This window comes from Panthera tigris, chromosome B3 (assembly GCF_018350195.1).
Source record: "Panthera tigris isolate Pti1 chromosome B3, P.tigris_Pti1_mat1.1, whole genome shotgun sequence".
Taxonomy (NCBI): Eukaryota; Metazoa; Chordata; class Mammalia; order Carnivora; family Felidae; genus Panthera; species Panthera tigris.
Window position 1 is genome coordinate 50265886 of NC_056665.1, and position 16062 is coordinate 50281947.

At 37.4% G+C, this 16062-nt stretch overlaps 1 protein-coding gene across 1 annotated transcript in view; it reads right to left on the reverse strand.

The window, feature by feature from the left end:
- UNC13C (unc-13 homolog C) overlaps positions 1 to 15791 on the reverse strand; it is a 569448-nt gene extending 553657 nt beyond the window's left edge. Inside the window, exon 1 of the mRNA XM_042988813.1 lies at positions 12625 to 15791. Coding sequence (XP_042844747.1) covers positions 12625 to 15616 — 2992 coding nt within the window. The 5' untranslated portion in view covers positions 15617 to 15791. The remainder of the gene's footprint in view (positions 1 to 12624) is intronic.
- Between the last annotated feature and the right edge of the window lie 271 nt (positions 15792 to 16062).

Below are 16062 nucleotides of genomic sequence, written 5' to 3' on the forward strand. Positions count from 1 at the left end.
CTGTCATTCATTCTCTAGTTATAAATTATCTTTCCTGCGTCTACTCTTCTAACTCTGATGACCTGCACATTCAGGTACATACTAATCAGTATTTTTTAAGTCAACAACTTAATAATATTTGGCTATAAGCCATGATGATTCTCACAACAGTTCACTCAGGAAATAATGCTGAATTGACCTGAATGAGACTGTAACCTCATCAAGGAAAGAATGTATGTCTTTGCATCCTCTGTTTTCTCTCTTCCCAAGGCCCTCATCTTGAGCTCATCACACTTCTAAGTATTCAATAAATGTTGATGGACTTACTTGGTTCTCTAGGTCGAAACTTCCCCAAGGCAAAGAAGTTAACAAGCCAGGGAGTTGAGGCTGTTGCATTTCTTTGTCTTTTAGGAAAACATCAATAACTAGTTATTAATACTCCCTCAAGCAGCTTGTGCCCAGAGTTTTTCAAGGATTCAAACCACAAAAATACTCACCTAATTGATCACTTCCCAAAATGCATTATGTATGGTAATTTTACTTCAGTTAAAAAATATATAGGAAAGTATTTGTACTATTTGGCTTTGGTGCATGGTTCTCAGAAATTATTTAAGATCAAAAGAAGTCTTGGTGCTTCTTAAGTAGATTGGCTCCCTACTGATTACGTACTGGTTCCGCTCAAAGTCCATCTTATGTTTGTTTTATTCTCACATATTCTTGTGATCTCTTCATTTTTTCAGTGAGGAAAGTGAATTACAGAGAAAGTAAACAACTTGTTTAAGATTGCACAATTGTAGGCTGACTCCACAGCCCATGCTCCTATACACAATCTTCCACTGTCTCATTGCTGGTCACAGTGGGCAGTATGAAAGATGTCAGGGTACAGCACAGCCCCTGCTTCCTGCGAGTTTACAGCCTCATGAGGGGGTACAGCAAGCAAGCAGGCATCTTCAGCACAATGGATTCACTGCTCGTTTGGACCTCATGCTAGAAATAACTACAAAGAATTTTTTTTTGTAGTTTTGCTTATTTGTATGCAGAGACGTGACAGATAGGGGAAGGGGCAGGGGTAATAGGACAAAGAGGAAGACTAGTTCGGAAGCTCTAACATGGTCCACACAAGAGAAAGCAGCTTCTAGAACAAGGGTGGAGACAATGGTGACTGAGAAGACTGTATTTGAGAGATCATTATGTGGTAAAAATGCCAGAGCTTATGAAATGACAGATTCAAACTCAAAGTCCTGGGCAGAAGCTTCCCATCTGCCAGTTCTGAATCATGTGTTCAAGCCAAGGCTGCTGGGCATGGGAAGAAGTAATGCCCAGGCCCTTCAGCTTCTTCCCGCAGCAAGATATGGGCACTCCTTCCCTCCAAGGGCTCCCACACTCAGGAACACCAACAGGAAAGGAATTCAGGTGCCGGATGGCCAGAAAGGATGCAAATGTCCACTAGTGTGACAGTGAAGTTGCCAAAGAGGACTGACCCAAGCAAACAAGAGGATTGCGGTGTCATTTATTGAGACAGGAAACCCAGAAGGAGAAGCAGGATTAGGAAACAAAGAAAAGAGTTCAGTGCTAGGCATGACGTATCTGAGGCATGAGAGGTCTCCTATTTTATAGAAGTCTTACAACTCATTATAGTAATCCCTTTCATAGCTTTCCATGATTACTAAGAGGAAAAAACAACAGCAGCAAAATCCCCAAGTGATCCACAAGACTCAGAAAAATCTGGCTTCTGATTACTACACCAGATTTGTTTCACACCCTTCTCTGCCTTGCTTGATGTAGGTCAGGTGCACCTGGCTTTCTTTAGGTTCCTCAAATATGTCAAGTCATTTTCTGCCTTAAGACCCTGGTCCATGCTCTTTCCTCTTCCTCGAATGCTCTTTTTCCTTCCTCTTAGTTCAGTATATTTAATCTTCAGATCTCAGATCAAATTTCATTACTATCAGAAGTCTTCTCTAACCTCCAAACTAGAATATTCTTTTAATACTTTGTATTTACTTCTACAGCAGCTATAAATGGTTAAAATGATATAGTGTAACTTTAAAATTTTAAGTTCATCTCACCCACTTAACAAGTACAAAGGCCAAATAAGATTTATCACCACTTGATCCCAATGCCCAGGCAGATGATTCAATATTTACTGAAGAATGAGTTCACGAGTGGGTCAATTAATGATGGAAAGAATAAATGTATATAATGGACTAAGCTTGGAGAATTAGCCCAAAGACACTGATTTAGAACTATCAGCACACAGATGGGAACTTAGGCCAAAAAATCAAATGAAATCACTCAAGAAAAAATGAAGGGAGAAAAGCACTTAGGATCTATTAACTAATAGCCATTAGGCATTTCTTAATATGATTCATGGATCATCCCACATTGGAACCAACTGGAGATTGGATCAAATAACTTACATTTTTAACCAAGTACTCTCAGGTGATTTTTATGCACTCTAAATTCTGAGAACCACTAAACTCAGCAGAGCAATACCTCAACACAGCCCCCAGAAGTTTGTTACAGACCAGAGGCTCTAATGTCCAGGTAAAAAAGCATAAATATGTGCAAGTAGCTAAAACATGTTGTTGTGCAAAGAGTACCAGAGTAGGATACAAAAGTCCTGGATTGATAATGGTCCCATGACTTGTTGGTTTTACAATCTATATAACTACCAGTAATTACCTTGAGGTCAGAGACTTGGGGAGATTGGCTATAGTCTATCTCATTGATGTTTTATAAGGTTTAAATATATGTGATAATTAACTTTTTAAAATATTAAAATTGTTTTATGTGCTCAGAATGCAACGGGAATATTGAAAACCTTGAGAATTTCCTATTGGTTTCCTTCAAATAGTAGAATATGGTTGCCCAGGAGAGTATGTATTTTTTTTTAATTTTTTTAAATGTTTATTTTTGACAGAGACAGAGCCTGAGCGGGGAGGGGCAGAGAGAGAGGGAGACACAGAATCCGAAGCAGGCTCCAGGCTGTCAGCACAGAGCCTGACGTGGGGCTCGAACTCACAGACTGCGAGATCATCACCTGAGTCGAAATCAGACGCTCAACCGACTGAGCCACCCAGGCACCCTGAGTATGTATATATTTAATTGTAATCACTAAAGAACAGAAATAGAAAACTAAAACCATCAGCTTTCCACAAGACATCACAGAGCATCAAAAAAGGCATTAAGGGGAACCTTAACCTACCTCTGAGAAAAATGATCATATTCAACTGTCATTTCTTATTGCCACTATTACATGCCATCAACAATTTCTTTTATCACAAGTTACACAGAAATGACACCTGGATAATCATGTTGCCTGTAATAACATTATGTAAAATGGGAGAATGATAGGATAGCTTGAATGCTTGCCTATGATTTGAGAGAATAGTTTGTAATTATAGGTCTGCTGACAAATCAGTGCTGTCAGGTAAATCGACATCTTGCCTTATCAGGTCTCCATCGTGTAAAGTTGAATACCAACATTTAATTTCCAAAGTCCTTAACTACACTGTAGTAGTTAGGCACACAGAATCTAGAAGAGAAACACCTAATTCTAAATCTTGGTTCTGCCACCTTTTAAAGTAGTTTCTCCCCTTAATTAAGTTACCCTATCTCTGTTTCTCATTTATAAAATAGAGATAATAGTACTCATCTAATAGGGTTATTTGGAGGATTATGTAAATATAGTGTAATATATTTAGAATAGTGTCTAGCACCCAAAAAAATACTCAACAAATGTTATACAATATTAAGCTACCCACCTTATAGAGTTCTTAAGAAAATTAATATGTGTGCTTTTGTCAAAATAAGTACCATCGTTTTTAAAGTGTTACCATTGTTGAACTGGGGTAAAAGTGAGGGATAAGTTGAGAGCAATGAGGATTGTTGGAATGAGTAGGGACATGCATTTATTCTAAATAAAAATAAAATGGCATTTCTCACTTTAATTTTAGGACCCTTTCGGATTGCCAAACGAGTCCTATCACAGTTGTTTGAATCTGCTGAATGGTAGCCACTTTAGCCTCTGAAGATTTCTTTTATTTGGGTGACTAGCTGAGAGCTGGCATGAACGAAGTTTGATGAATGGTGTACTTGACAAGATTCCATAACATATTTACCTTTAAAAAGAAGGATGGGGAGAGCCTGGGTGGCTCAGTTGGTTAACCATCTGACTCGGTTTCAGCAAGGATCATGATTTCACGGTTTGTGAGTTCGAGTTTTGCATGAGGCTGCACAGTCACAGCGCAGCACCTACTTAGGATCCTCTCTCTCCCCCTCTCCCCTGCTCTGTCTCAAAATAAATAACTACACTTTAAAAAATAAAAAGGACAAGCAGCAGCATACTTATAAATTGAAATAAGACACACTAAAGAAGTTCATTACTGCATTCAGTTCTATCTGGTCTTGTAGTCTATGGAGGCAACCTAACTTAATATCTTAAATATGAGGAATAGTCCTATTTGGGGTCAGGGCATCCCAGCAACCTGTGCCTCAGCATCAAATCATTCTGCCCTTAAGGAGACTCAGTTTCTGGATGCTAGTGGAACAATTTGACTTTTTTATCTGTTTTAGAGACTCATTCCTGACTTTGGACCCTAGTTCAGGTAACTAGGTCACCTCCTGATAACTTTCTAGTATATCAATCCCTCTGGGATTTGCTTTTCTCTTACCAGCTCCCACTCTGGGATGTTTAGAGCCTTCCTTAGTTCCTAACCAAGTAACCAAGGCCCTATCAGCGAAAACAACTTCCAGCCCAGCTCAGTCCTCAATACTCTTTGCGCCCAACTCTTCTCTATTCACTCAGTTGACACCCAGAGCTAGACTCCCAGATGGTTTAATAGTTTTCCATAGTCCAAAATATTATCTCCAGCTGGAAGATTTTCTCTTCTACATTGGACTTTCTAACTTCACTTGCTGAGCTTTATCTCACATCCAGAATTACCCCATTGGGTATAACTGTTCCAGGTCCTAATATCTCCCATTTTAATATAATCAATAACAACTGATTAAGCTATACTTTTCTTTGTCTTACGTCAGAGTTCAGAGCTTTATTCCAAGAAGAAAATTCTCAAGTGAGTCATAATTTCTATAGAATCTTGTTCTGAAGTTACATGAAGAACATGAAGAATGACATTAGTAGAACAAACCAAAAAACCTATTTATCTGAGAATTTGACATAAAACTCTTGAATCTCTGGAATTTGGAAATTTGTACTGCAGTCTTTGAAGCAACACCCCCAGTACAATCTGTAAAGTATCACATTTCATTGGCAGTAAATATTTTCTTGAAAAATGTGTTCCATTTTAGCTTTTCTACAAAGTACTTTAGTTTGGAAGCCATTAATAATTATAAATAAATAATTTGAACTCTACGTTTTTATTTTTAAGAGGGCCTTTGTATATCTTTGTGAATTTCTTTCCTGCCTTCTATAGAAGGCTTTAATTCCTCAAAAACTACTGTTATTAACAACTCTTTATCCCTAATAACTTTTTTCAATGTGACAAGTGTCACCCTTCCAGATTATCTCAACTTCCTAAAAAGGTGATGTATCTCTTAGCCCAAATCATTATTACTCATTTTTTTTTGTTAAAAGAGATCACTACTACAGCAGCTAACACAAAACTGGCTGACCATGAAGCACATGAGCCATGCCCTTTCATGATAAGACAGTTGCAATAGGATGTCACAGAAATAGCATCAGTCTTCGGATTTTGTCAGATGGACATCACATTACATCAATACTCTTATTATAGCTGTATGACCTAGACTCACTTTTGCTTCTCCGAGACTCAAACATCTCATTTTTAAAGTGCAGAGATTAAAAAAATCAATTACAGAGATTATATATATATAAATTATATGTTAATAGAAAATCATCCCAAGTTTATAGCAAGAATTGAACATCTTAAAATATCTAGAACCAAATCTGATAGGAAAGTATTAAATATGTATTGACTTCTTAACTCTTTCTCTTAGTTCTACCTCACACCAGAGTATATTTTAAAACTTGGCTTCACTTAAACAACAAAAACAAAAACAAAATAAAACCAAAAACTAAACAAATAAGAAAAGGAACAAGGAAAGAAAACCAAAAGAAAAGGAAACCTTTGGCTCCACTTTGACCTAATCTCCTCATATATACCACCATTACTTGTCTCCCTACTCAAAGGGAACTCCCTTTGACTTCCAGTCCTGTATCCTAGAAGGACATCTGTATCTGTGCATTTGGGCTTTATGTCTAGCAAGAAGTAAAGATGCCAGCTGTTTCTGCTCCCCCTAGGGGACCTTGGCCACTTCACTCTTCACAGGTATTCTTTCTAGATCTTCTGTTTCAAAACTCAAAACAATCCCTTTGTATTATAGGTAATTCTAGAATATTAAAAATCAAACCATACTAAACCACAAGTTTATTACTATACATTGCATTTTAATGGAACATTTTATACATGGGTTGCCTTCTACCATGACCAGTACTGCTATACTTACTTTAAGGAAAGATCTACTACTACTACTACTACTACTACTACTACTACTACTACTACTCTTCCTCCTCTTCCTCCTCTTCCTCCTCTTCCTCCTCTTCCTCCTCTTCCTCCTCCTCTTCCTCCTCCTCCTCAAGTCTCAAACATGCAACAACAGTAAAATGTAAAAACAAACAAAAAAACATAAAATGTGGGATATGTAGGATGATGGGTGATTCGCTGAATATTTTCTATGGCAAAATCTCCTAGAATTTTTCAAATAGCTACTTTCTAAAATTTTCAGTTTACATACACCTTTCAAGGAATATATCTGTTTCTTGCCTATGCTTTAATGAGTAGATATTACCAAAATCTTTCCATAAATGTGATAACCTACTGCTCTGGAGAACTAGGAAATAATTCATTATTTAAGTTAAGAAAAGTATACCTGTATTTCCTTAGAGTGATTCTATCTCTTCTAATTTAAAAAAAAGAAGAAGAAGAAGAGAGAAAACAACTCTAAACAAATGGGTAGGTGAAATGTTTGCTACACAGTACTCTTTAAATGTGTTCTGATGATCACCTACATCAGAAGCACTTAGGGAGTATATTAAAAAGGCACATCCCATCCCTCCTGGCCTGGACTCTAAAGTTTGAGAAGTATCTCTTGATAGATTTGGGCCAGAAAAGCCCCAAAATGTAGTTGAAATATTATTCTTCTTAAACATTAATCCCAGAATTTAAGTCAATTCCAGAGATTTAATCTTGGAGATGCATAGGTTACATCATCATAGAAAGAATAACTAGGCTTCTCACAAGTGTGATTGACCTAAAGGGGACAAAGTCATGTTTTTATTCTTGCCTATTTTGATCATGCCTATTTCATCATGTTAAAATATACAGAATTTTAAAAATGTCCTTTTGATTGAAAGAAAAAGAAACTTAAGTAAATTTATATTCTATGTATTCTCCACCATTTGTAGAACTATGGTGGAACCATATGGAACATCTTTCAAATATATATGAAAACAGCAAGATGCAGAACATGCGTATATGACATGTAATATCATTTATGTTAAATTTAAAAATAAAGGAGATACATATATGTTTATAGAGTGTCAAATCATCTTTTTCTGAAGAATAGAAGGAGATGTTAATTTTACTTTTAACCTTGGGATTTTCTGGATTTTCTTTTATTGTGATTGTGTGTGTGTGTGTGTGTGTGTGTGTGTGTGTGTGTGTGTGTGAGTTTTATTTACAAGTGCACATATAATTCATCATTAACACATACAATTTTGGATAAATATCCATGGTCCCAAATACAGAACCACAAAATCAAACGTTTATGACATAATCCTAAAAATTTATAATTGTACAACACTTGTTGGGAACAACAAGTGCTACAAAAGCTCCCCAGATGATTCTAACAACCAGCCAGGTTGGGAACCACCCGTCCAATGTAATAAAGTCTCAATCTTAGGAAAATATTTTACATTCAACTGCATATCTTTGTTGGAAGCCAAAATATTTCCACAAAACTCTATAGCTATTAGAAAACAAAATGCACACCATGGTAAAAATATCATTAATTATGCTAATCACAGATGTCACAGTCTCTTTCAGAATCTACACACAGCCTGGGAATGGCATTTCAAAACAAAATGAGATTTTGTTCTGCTAAAAAAATTTACTTCAAACTGATGTTAGACTCTAATTCCACGTCAAGTGTACTCAGACTTCAAATAAATCATCCCTCAAGCTGCTGTCGTACAGTATTTATTGGGCTCTACAAGCCTTGATTTATATGATGTACCAAGGACTTGTAACAGAAAAACTAAGAATGAACTATTTTATATCAAAACCTCAGTGCCTTTCATATTATTACTGTTTTTTAATGAAAATCCTTTAGTTGTAATAAAACTGTGACTAATGCTGTCCTTCCTTTTTGATCATGTTTTTCCACCTTAAAACATGAATACCTAATCTCTGAAGTGAGTTGGCATACGGCTGCTCTAAATAATCAAAATAACCATCTATTTAACTCTGGACCCTCCTCTTACTATCTGTATGATATTGAGTAAGTTATGCAGGTTTTCACCATCTCAGTTTCCTTACCTATAAAACAGAATCATAACAGAATAATTCCTAGTGGTGTTGTAAGAAATAAAAATAAACAAATAAACTGCCTGGAAAGTATCTGGTATGTACTAGTACTCAATAATAAGCTTTTACTAATTCAAAAAGATATATGCACTCCTATGCTTACTGCAGCATTATTGATAATAGTCAAGTTATGGAAACAATACAACTGATGAATAGATAAGGAAGATGTGGGGTGTGGGTGGGGGGTGTAGGTGGGGACACATACTCACACACAGTATACAGGAATACTACACAGCCATAAAAAGAATGAGTTCTTGCCATTTGTGACAACATGGATGGACCTAGAGGGTATTATGCTAAATGAAATAAGTCAGACTAAGAAAGATAAATACTGTACAATTCCACTCATTAGTGGAATCTAAAAAATATAAATAAATGAATAAATGAACAAACAAAAAACAGAATCAGACCTGTAAATACAGACAACAAACTGATGCTTGCCAGAGGGAGGGAGTTGGGGGAATAGACAAATTGGGTAAACGGGAATGGGAGATACTAGCTTCAAGTTATGGAATGAATAAGTTATGGGAATAAAAGGTACAACATAGGGGATATAGTCAACGGTACCATAATAACATTGTATGGTAACAGATGGTAGCTACACTTGGGGTGAGCACAGTATAATGTATAAACTTGTCCAATTACTATGTTGAACACCTGAAACTAATGTAACATCATGTATCAACTATACCCAAATTTATAATTTTTTTAAATGTAAGAACTTTTAAATAAATTTTAAATAGTAATAACAAGCTTTTATTTCAAACCATACTTCTAAACTCTCAAAACATAAAGTCATAGTCTTACGGGCCACACTTTGGATTTGACTTTGAAACTTGTTGTGCTTTCTATTTAGTATACTGTTCCTCTTGATTCAGCATTCATCCAACACATATTAACTCAGTGACTACTCCATATAAAGCACTGGTCTAGGCACAGTGCAAATGAAAGAATGAAAACAACAAACCTCTCACCTTTAGAAGACAATTTAGAAGAGAAAATGAGAAACTGTCAGAATGTAAGGTAGAAGCTAGTGCCATAAAAGGCAGGTATCTGAGAATTCAGAGGAGACAATAGTTAATTCCAGCAGGACTGGAGGTAAGGGATCCAAGAGTCACTACCATGGTGTGGGGTTCAGGCCAGCTACACAAAAGGTACCACTCAGCAGGGCTCAGCAACAAGGCAAGAATATGACCTCATCGAGATTTTGGCTACACACATTACAAAATCCTTTCCCCACTGGCACACTATTCAAGGTGAAAGTTCTCAAAAACACTATGACCAAATATCCATGCATATAAACACTGGGGTCTTTAAAATTCCTCTTTACCAGGACCCTGAAGACAGAAGTTGAAATCAATTAAATTTATGAACTTCTAATTCCATAAAGCTCTATCAGGGAAACAGCATCCTATGGAGTTTTATAGCAAGAACTCTACAGTCTAATCTTGGCAGATTAGTAATAGAAAAAGAAAAAAAAAAAAACAGCTCTGCTACCTAATGATGGAGAGCCTCTCCATGGTAGTCATGGAGAGAAAAATCTATTGGCATCTGCCCAAAGCCCAGTAAGCAGATGGCCATGGGCACAAAATCCATCACGACAATTGGCACCTCACTGGAATGCTCTGAGCAGTCAAGGGGCCTGAAAAATGCCCTTCTTTGGCTGCCCTTCCTCCTGAGGCATATTGGTGGCACAGGAGGGAGACAACTGCCTGACTGCTGCCAAAGGAAGAAAAGATGGCCTTTAAAATCTAGGCTACTGCAGCCTCCTGGGTAGTCAATCTGGTGCCTTTCAAGCAACCAGAGAGTATCTTAAAGATGTGTGTCTGATTTCCTTCAGGATAAATGATACCCAACAGATTCCATTCAAAGCTGGCTCAAGGATAACACGCCAAGCTCCAAGATGGCGAAGGGGTCTAGGCGCTCTATAGCGAGGCCCAAGATATCAGGTATATGGCACAACATTGTTTTACCTATTTTCAGATTCTTAAATTGGTGATGTGCAGTTAACTAAGTGTATTTCTGTTCTCTAAGGAAAAGTGCCACTGGACTATTAAGGTTGTTAACTACTCGAAGGGTCAATACTCCTAACAATCTACTTTGTAGATTTTGCTACTTTGGAATTTTTTGTTTTTAATATAATTTATGGTCAAATTGGTTTCTATACAACACCCAGTGTTCATCCTAACAAGTGCCCTCCTCAATGCCCATCACCCACTTTCCCCTCTCCCCCACCCCCCATCAACCCTCAGTTTGTTCTCAGTATCCAAGAGTCTCTTATGGTTTGTCTCCCTCCCTCTCTGTAACTTTTTTTTCCCCTTCCGCTCCACCTCCCCCATGGTCTTCTGTTAATTTTCTGAAGATCCACATATGAGTGAAAACATAAGCTAATTTGGAATTTTTTAAAGTTAATGAAGATCAACTTTTTGAAATTTATAGTTTTGGATTTTTTATAATATTGCCTAACATTTCAGATACTTTAACCACCTGGCATTAAAACATCCATTAAATCACAATAGACACATACCCAAGCACACTGGTTAGTCTTAAGATGCCCTTAAGTAGACCTACCTGAATCCACATGTTGGCCTTTATCCCAAGAAACTATTAACTGAGTTTCAGTAATAAGGATATCTAAATATTAAACATCACTCTTAAATAAGATAGTTATTATTCCAGTATGAATTATTATTTGCATAAAATTTTGACTACTCTGCACATTCACGTTGGCTTTAAATATAGTTGAGAACTGCCTCCTGAAAACAACAAAGTCACAGCCAATGCACCCAAGATCCCTTTAACTCATGTTGTTCTTTAAATAAATTACATAATCCTAATTGTTATTTCGATTGCCTTAAGGTCTGAAACAGTTTAACAATAAAGGTATCTGACTATTCAATAACCTACCCCATCAACAAGAAAATCACCAGTTTTAAGGAATGTCTAACAACAAATTTGTTCAAGACAAAGATGCTGTCATCAGCTACTGGCTGAGGAAATTGTTATATTATTTCATAATGGCAAGGACAGTTGATCATCTTAATATATACCTTTAAGAAATGTTATGTAAATACATTAAAGACTACAATGCCATAAATAAGGACAACTTTAACAATATAAAATTCATTACATCTGAGATAATATCAAACTACCCTAAAGATAAAAGTGATAAGCATGAAAATAACATAAATGGTAAGAGATTGGGGTAAGTGCAGGTGAAGTTTGGTAGAAAATAAAAAGTCAAAAACACCTATTTACAAGTGGCTAGTTTTCAAAAGTGGATGAACCAAAATTGCTCCCTCGGAAAAATCAAGTAAAATTCTTAAATAAGAATTTTATAAGAATAACTCTTTTCAATATCATAAGGGGGGAAGAGACTTCTCTTTAGGAGAGAACTTGACTCATTACTGACTCCTATTCAAAGAGTGCTTTGTGACCATTCAGTCATGGCCTAGGGTTTTGGCTATACTGTACTCCCTCAGCTTCATCAGTAAGCAGTGATGGAGGCAATGGTCCTCCATGGGACTGGCTAGGGTTGGCTATGCATATCCACCTCCCCCTTATGGCAGGCTTCAAAGTATAGATTTGATGAGAGGGGTAAAACTGGAGTCTATGGTTCCTAATTCTTTAAAATTATAGCATTCTCCTCATCCTTGTAAACCTAATAGAACCGAAGAGTAATTCCGGGTTGCTGTTCGATTTCACTTGCCCCCCTTTTTTTTCCTTTTGATGACTGATGCCACAAAGTTAGTTAATATGAAATGGGGTTTGTTCCTAACCCTAGCAGAGAAATTTGGGCTCATTTTAGTATGACCTATTTGAAAACACCCTGATTTTAAATCATCAAGCCCAACTTGTGGGGGGAGCAGAGTAAAATAATACCCTTCTCAGGATAAACATGCAAATTTCTTGCAAATACATTCTTTCTCCCAAGAGTAAATACAGAACATACTCTAAAGAAGCACCACCCAACGTTAAAATACAACTAGCTCAAAATGTAGCATGTAAACATGAGTACCTCCAGCCAGGATCTTCTCTTCTAATTCTGCCATTTGTTTCTTATAGGCTTTTAAAGCTGCTTCTTTGAAAGAAGGACGAATTCTCTTTGGCTTTATGATTTCCATGGGCTGTTCAGGGATGTTTTGGTTTTCGTCTTCTTTTATTTCCATTTCAGCTGATGTTTCATTTAATGGCTCCAATCCTCCTTCACTAACCATATCATCTGCCTGCACGTCATAACCCTCATCTTGTGGTGTTTCATAAGGTGTTTCATATGAAGGATGATCGTATACCTGCATTTGTTCATCTGTTTCAGTCATACTAGTCCTGTTTTCTAGCTTTGCAAGGACTTGCTCCATCACTTCAACATAATCTGTCTCATTATCAGCCACTGGTTCACTATAGTCCTCCTCATCCTCTGCTTTGTAGTAAAAAGGCTCTGTGTAGACATCAGAATCAAGGGTGGTACTTGACTCATTTGCAGTTGATTGGGATAATGTCCGAAATCTCCCCATTAAGGAAGAGCCACTATCTTCATACCCACTGAGACTCTGTGTGCTTTTGTTCCATACCACTTCCAATGCTGATTTAGCTCTCTGTAATGTAGATCCAAATTTTGGGAAACTGAAAGCCTTATCAGAAAGGTCAATACTTAATCGACTATGCCAAGATTTGGGTGGGGCATCCTCTGAATCATCGCTTTGCAATTCACTTTGACTTCGATACATCATGGACAATTGGTTTTGATTTTGGTACAGATCATTAGAATTTGCTTCCTGGTAAGAATCATATTGGCCAACCCATTGGCCTTGTGGTTCATTATCCAACCCAGGGCATGGAGATGAATTGTCATCTTGGGTTAAATCATAGCTCTCAGAGTCATCCTGAAAGTCACTCTGGCCCTTTCCCAAGTCTTCTAGGTCTTTATTGTAAACATCTAGTTGTTGATCAGATAGACTGTTTGTGTCATAGTCAAAAGCTTCCTGGGTGGATGAATCTAAACCTAAATCAGTGCCTTGCTCTACTTGACTCCATTCCTTCCATGGAGAAAGATCCTCATGTAAAGAGAGCTGAGAATCACTGTAATGACTTCGGTCCCCAGATGCACATACCATACCATTACTCATACCACTATCCACAGTTTCTGTGTTCTCAATTTCACTCTGCCCTTGGACACCCTGAAGTGCCCCTTTCAAATGTTGATTCTGAGGACTGTCATACAAGGTGGCTGTGCCCTCCTGCTTCCTCTGCCAAAGTTCTCGGTCTGAAGATGACAGGAGGGAACTTCCATTAGTTCTAGTGAAAAACTGATTTTCTGAAAAATCCTCTGAGTAAGATTGACACAACTTGGAAAAATCTGATTCAGAACGACTAAGTTTAGCAGTGAAAAAATCACTCTGTGAATGCCAGAGGGGTGTAGCATCTGCATAATGGGTTGTAGTTTGTTTTTCCAAATTATCTGATTCTGGCAATTGTGAGGAAATTTTATCATAATCAGACTTACTTGAAATTCTGCTGCCACTAGCAGTTTTATTCTTGGCTCTTGAATTGTGTGATTTTGAACTTGACTTGGAAGTACTTCCTTTTGTTGGAAACTCTGACTTGGAAAGCACAGCATAACTATTTCTATTGAGGTCAGATTCCAGCTCTCCATCACTGTCATCAGGTGACTGCCAATTATTCTTCTTGCTTTTGGGCTCTGGAGTAGACAGCTTTATATCCATGCTTTCATATGTCTGGGAGGATGGTATCCCTCTTTCTTTTCTTTCTCTTATGTCATGAGTAAGAATATCTGTTGAGATTCCAATGCCTGTTCCTTTGAGTTTGTATGATTTTTTTAACACAGAATCTCTTTGCTGAGGGGTTTCAAAGTACACGAGTATGGGTCGAGGCTTTGCATTTGGGCAGTCCCTCTGGTGTCCTATCCTTTGAGCAAATTCAATTTTAATTGCATTTGGTACATCTGAAAAGCCCATTTTATCTACTAGAATTTGATACACCACACTTTCAATGTATTCAAATCTTTCTTCAGGCACATTTAGAAACCTCAGGCTTGCCTTGCTACCCATATGACCTAAATGTTTAATATAATCATGAATGTCTCTGGTTTCCCTCCGAGATTGGACAAACCCTGTACGTAGCTGCTCAATTTCACTTTGTACAACCTCCACACTGCTGGAGATCTCATCTATAGAATGCTTGAGAGCATTGACATGCCCTCGTAGTTCAGAGAGTTCCGTTTCGATCTGACTTATCCCCTGAAGTTCCTTAAAGATCATTTCCATGACATCATGTGTTTGGCTAATGCAGCCAGAGGAACTGAATCCTGGCTCGAGGGCATTTGTCTTTGGGTTTCGTGCAGTTCTGTCCAAAGATTTACTTCTTATTCCCCAGGTTTTCTTCATTGTGCTCAACTCTGAATCTGATGAAACACATTCCTGACTCTTTTTCCATTTTCTCAGTTTGCGTAAAGCTCCTAGCTTTAAGCTATGTAAAGTGCGTTCTCCATCAGAACTGCCCTCAGAGGGGGCCAGGCTGCTTGAACTCTTTCTATTGCGTCTAACTGGCATTGTGTGTGTTGACTGTGCCTGGTTTTCTGTACTACTCCTTAGTTCGTTGAGTGATTCTGAATAGGAACTCTCAATTGAAGATAACTCTTGAAGCAGATCCTCATTATCACTGTTAGTTACATTAATATTCTTTTGTAGGCCATTGGCGATAGCTACTCGGTAACTGAATGTTGGTGAGAGGGAAAATTCTTTATTAGTCTCGTCTTCTTCAGTGGATAAGTTGCGAGTAGATGAACACTTCGCAATCTTCTTTACAGTGCTTTTTAAGGTATTAGAAAATTTAGGGGTTTTGGTCTGGCCAGCAGTAGGAAAGTCTTGATCCTTTTTGTGCTGACGATTCTCTTTTTTTTTGGTTGTATTTCCCAGTTTCTTTGTAAACATTCCTTTGCAAAGCTTATGTATGTAAGGTAAAATCAGGCTCTTGAAAAGATTAGCCACCATGGAGAGCAATTAGTGCAAGTTTTCCTGCCCCAAAGTAGTAAACAAAGTATCAGGATGAAAATCTGTAAATCCAAGGCAAGCATCTCTGTTCAGATGTTCTGTGAATTACTGAAACTACCAAGAATGGCAGCCATGGTTCTGCTGCAGTGTCAATGTCCTGTGACAACCATAAGCAAAGCTCCATTTATGAAAGACATTCTCTCCCGGAGAAGGGGTTTGATGAATCTCTCTCATTTCCACATAACTTCATATAGTGTCTAAAAGAAAGAAATGTTGAAATGATTATCAGAATTCAATTCTAGATTAATCCCATTTCTAACATATTTCTGAAGTAGTCAAGATACACAATGTATGAAATATTGCTGAGGGGAGCAGAGGAGTATGTGAATTTCAGTACAGAGTTATTTTTAAAATAACTATAAAGCAAATTGGTACCAATAACTACA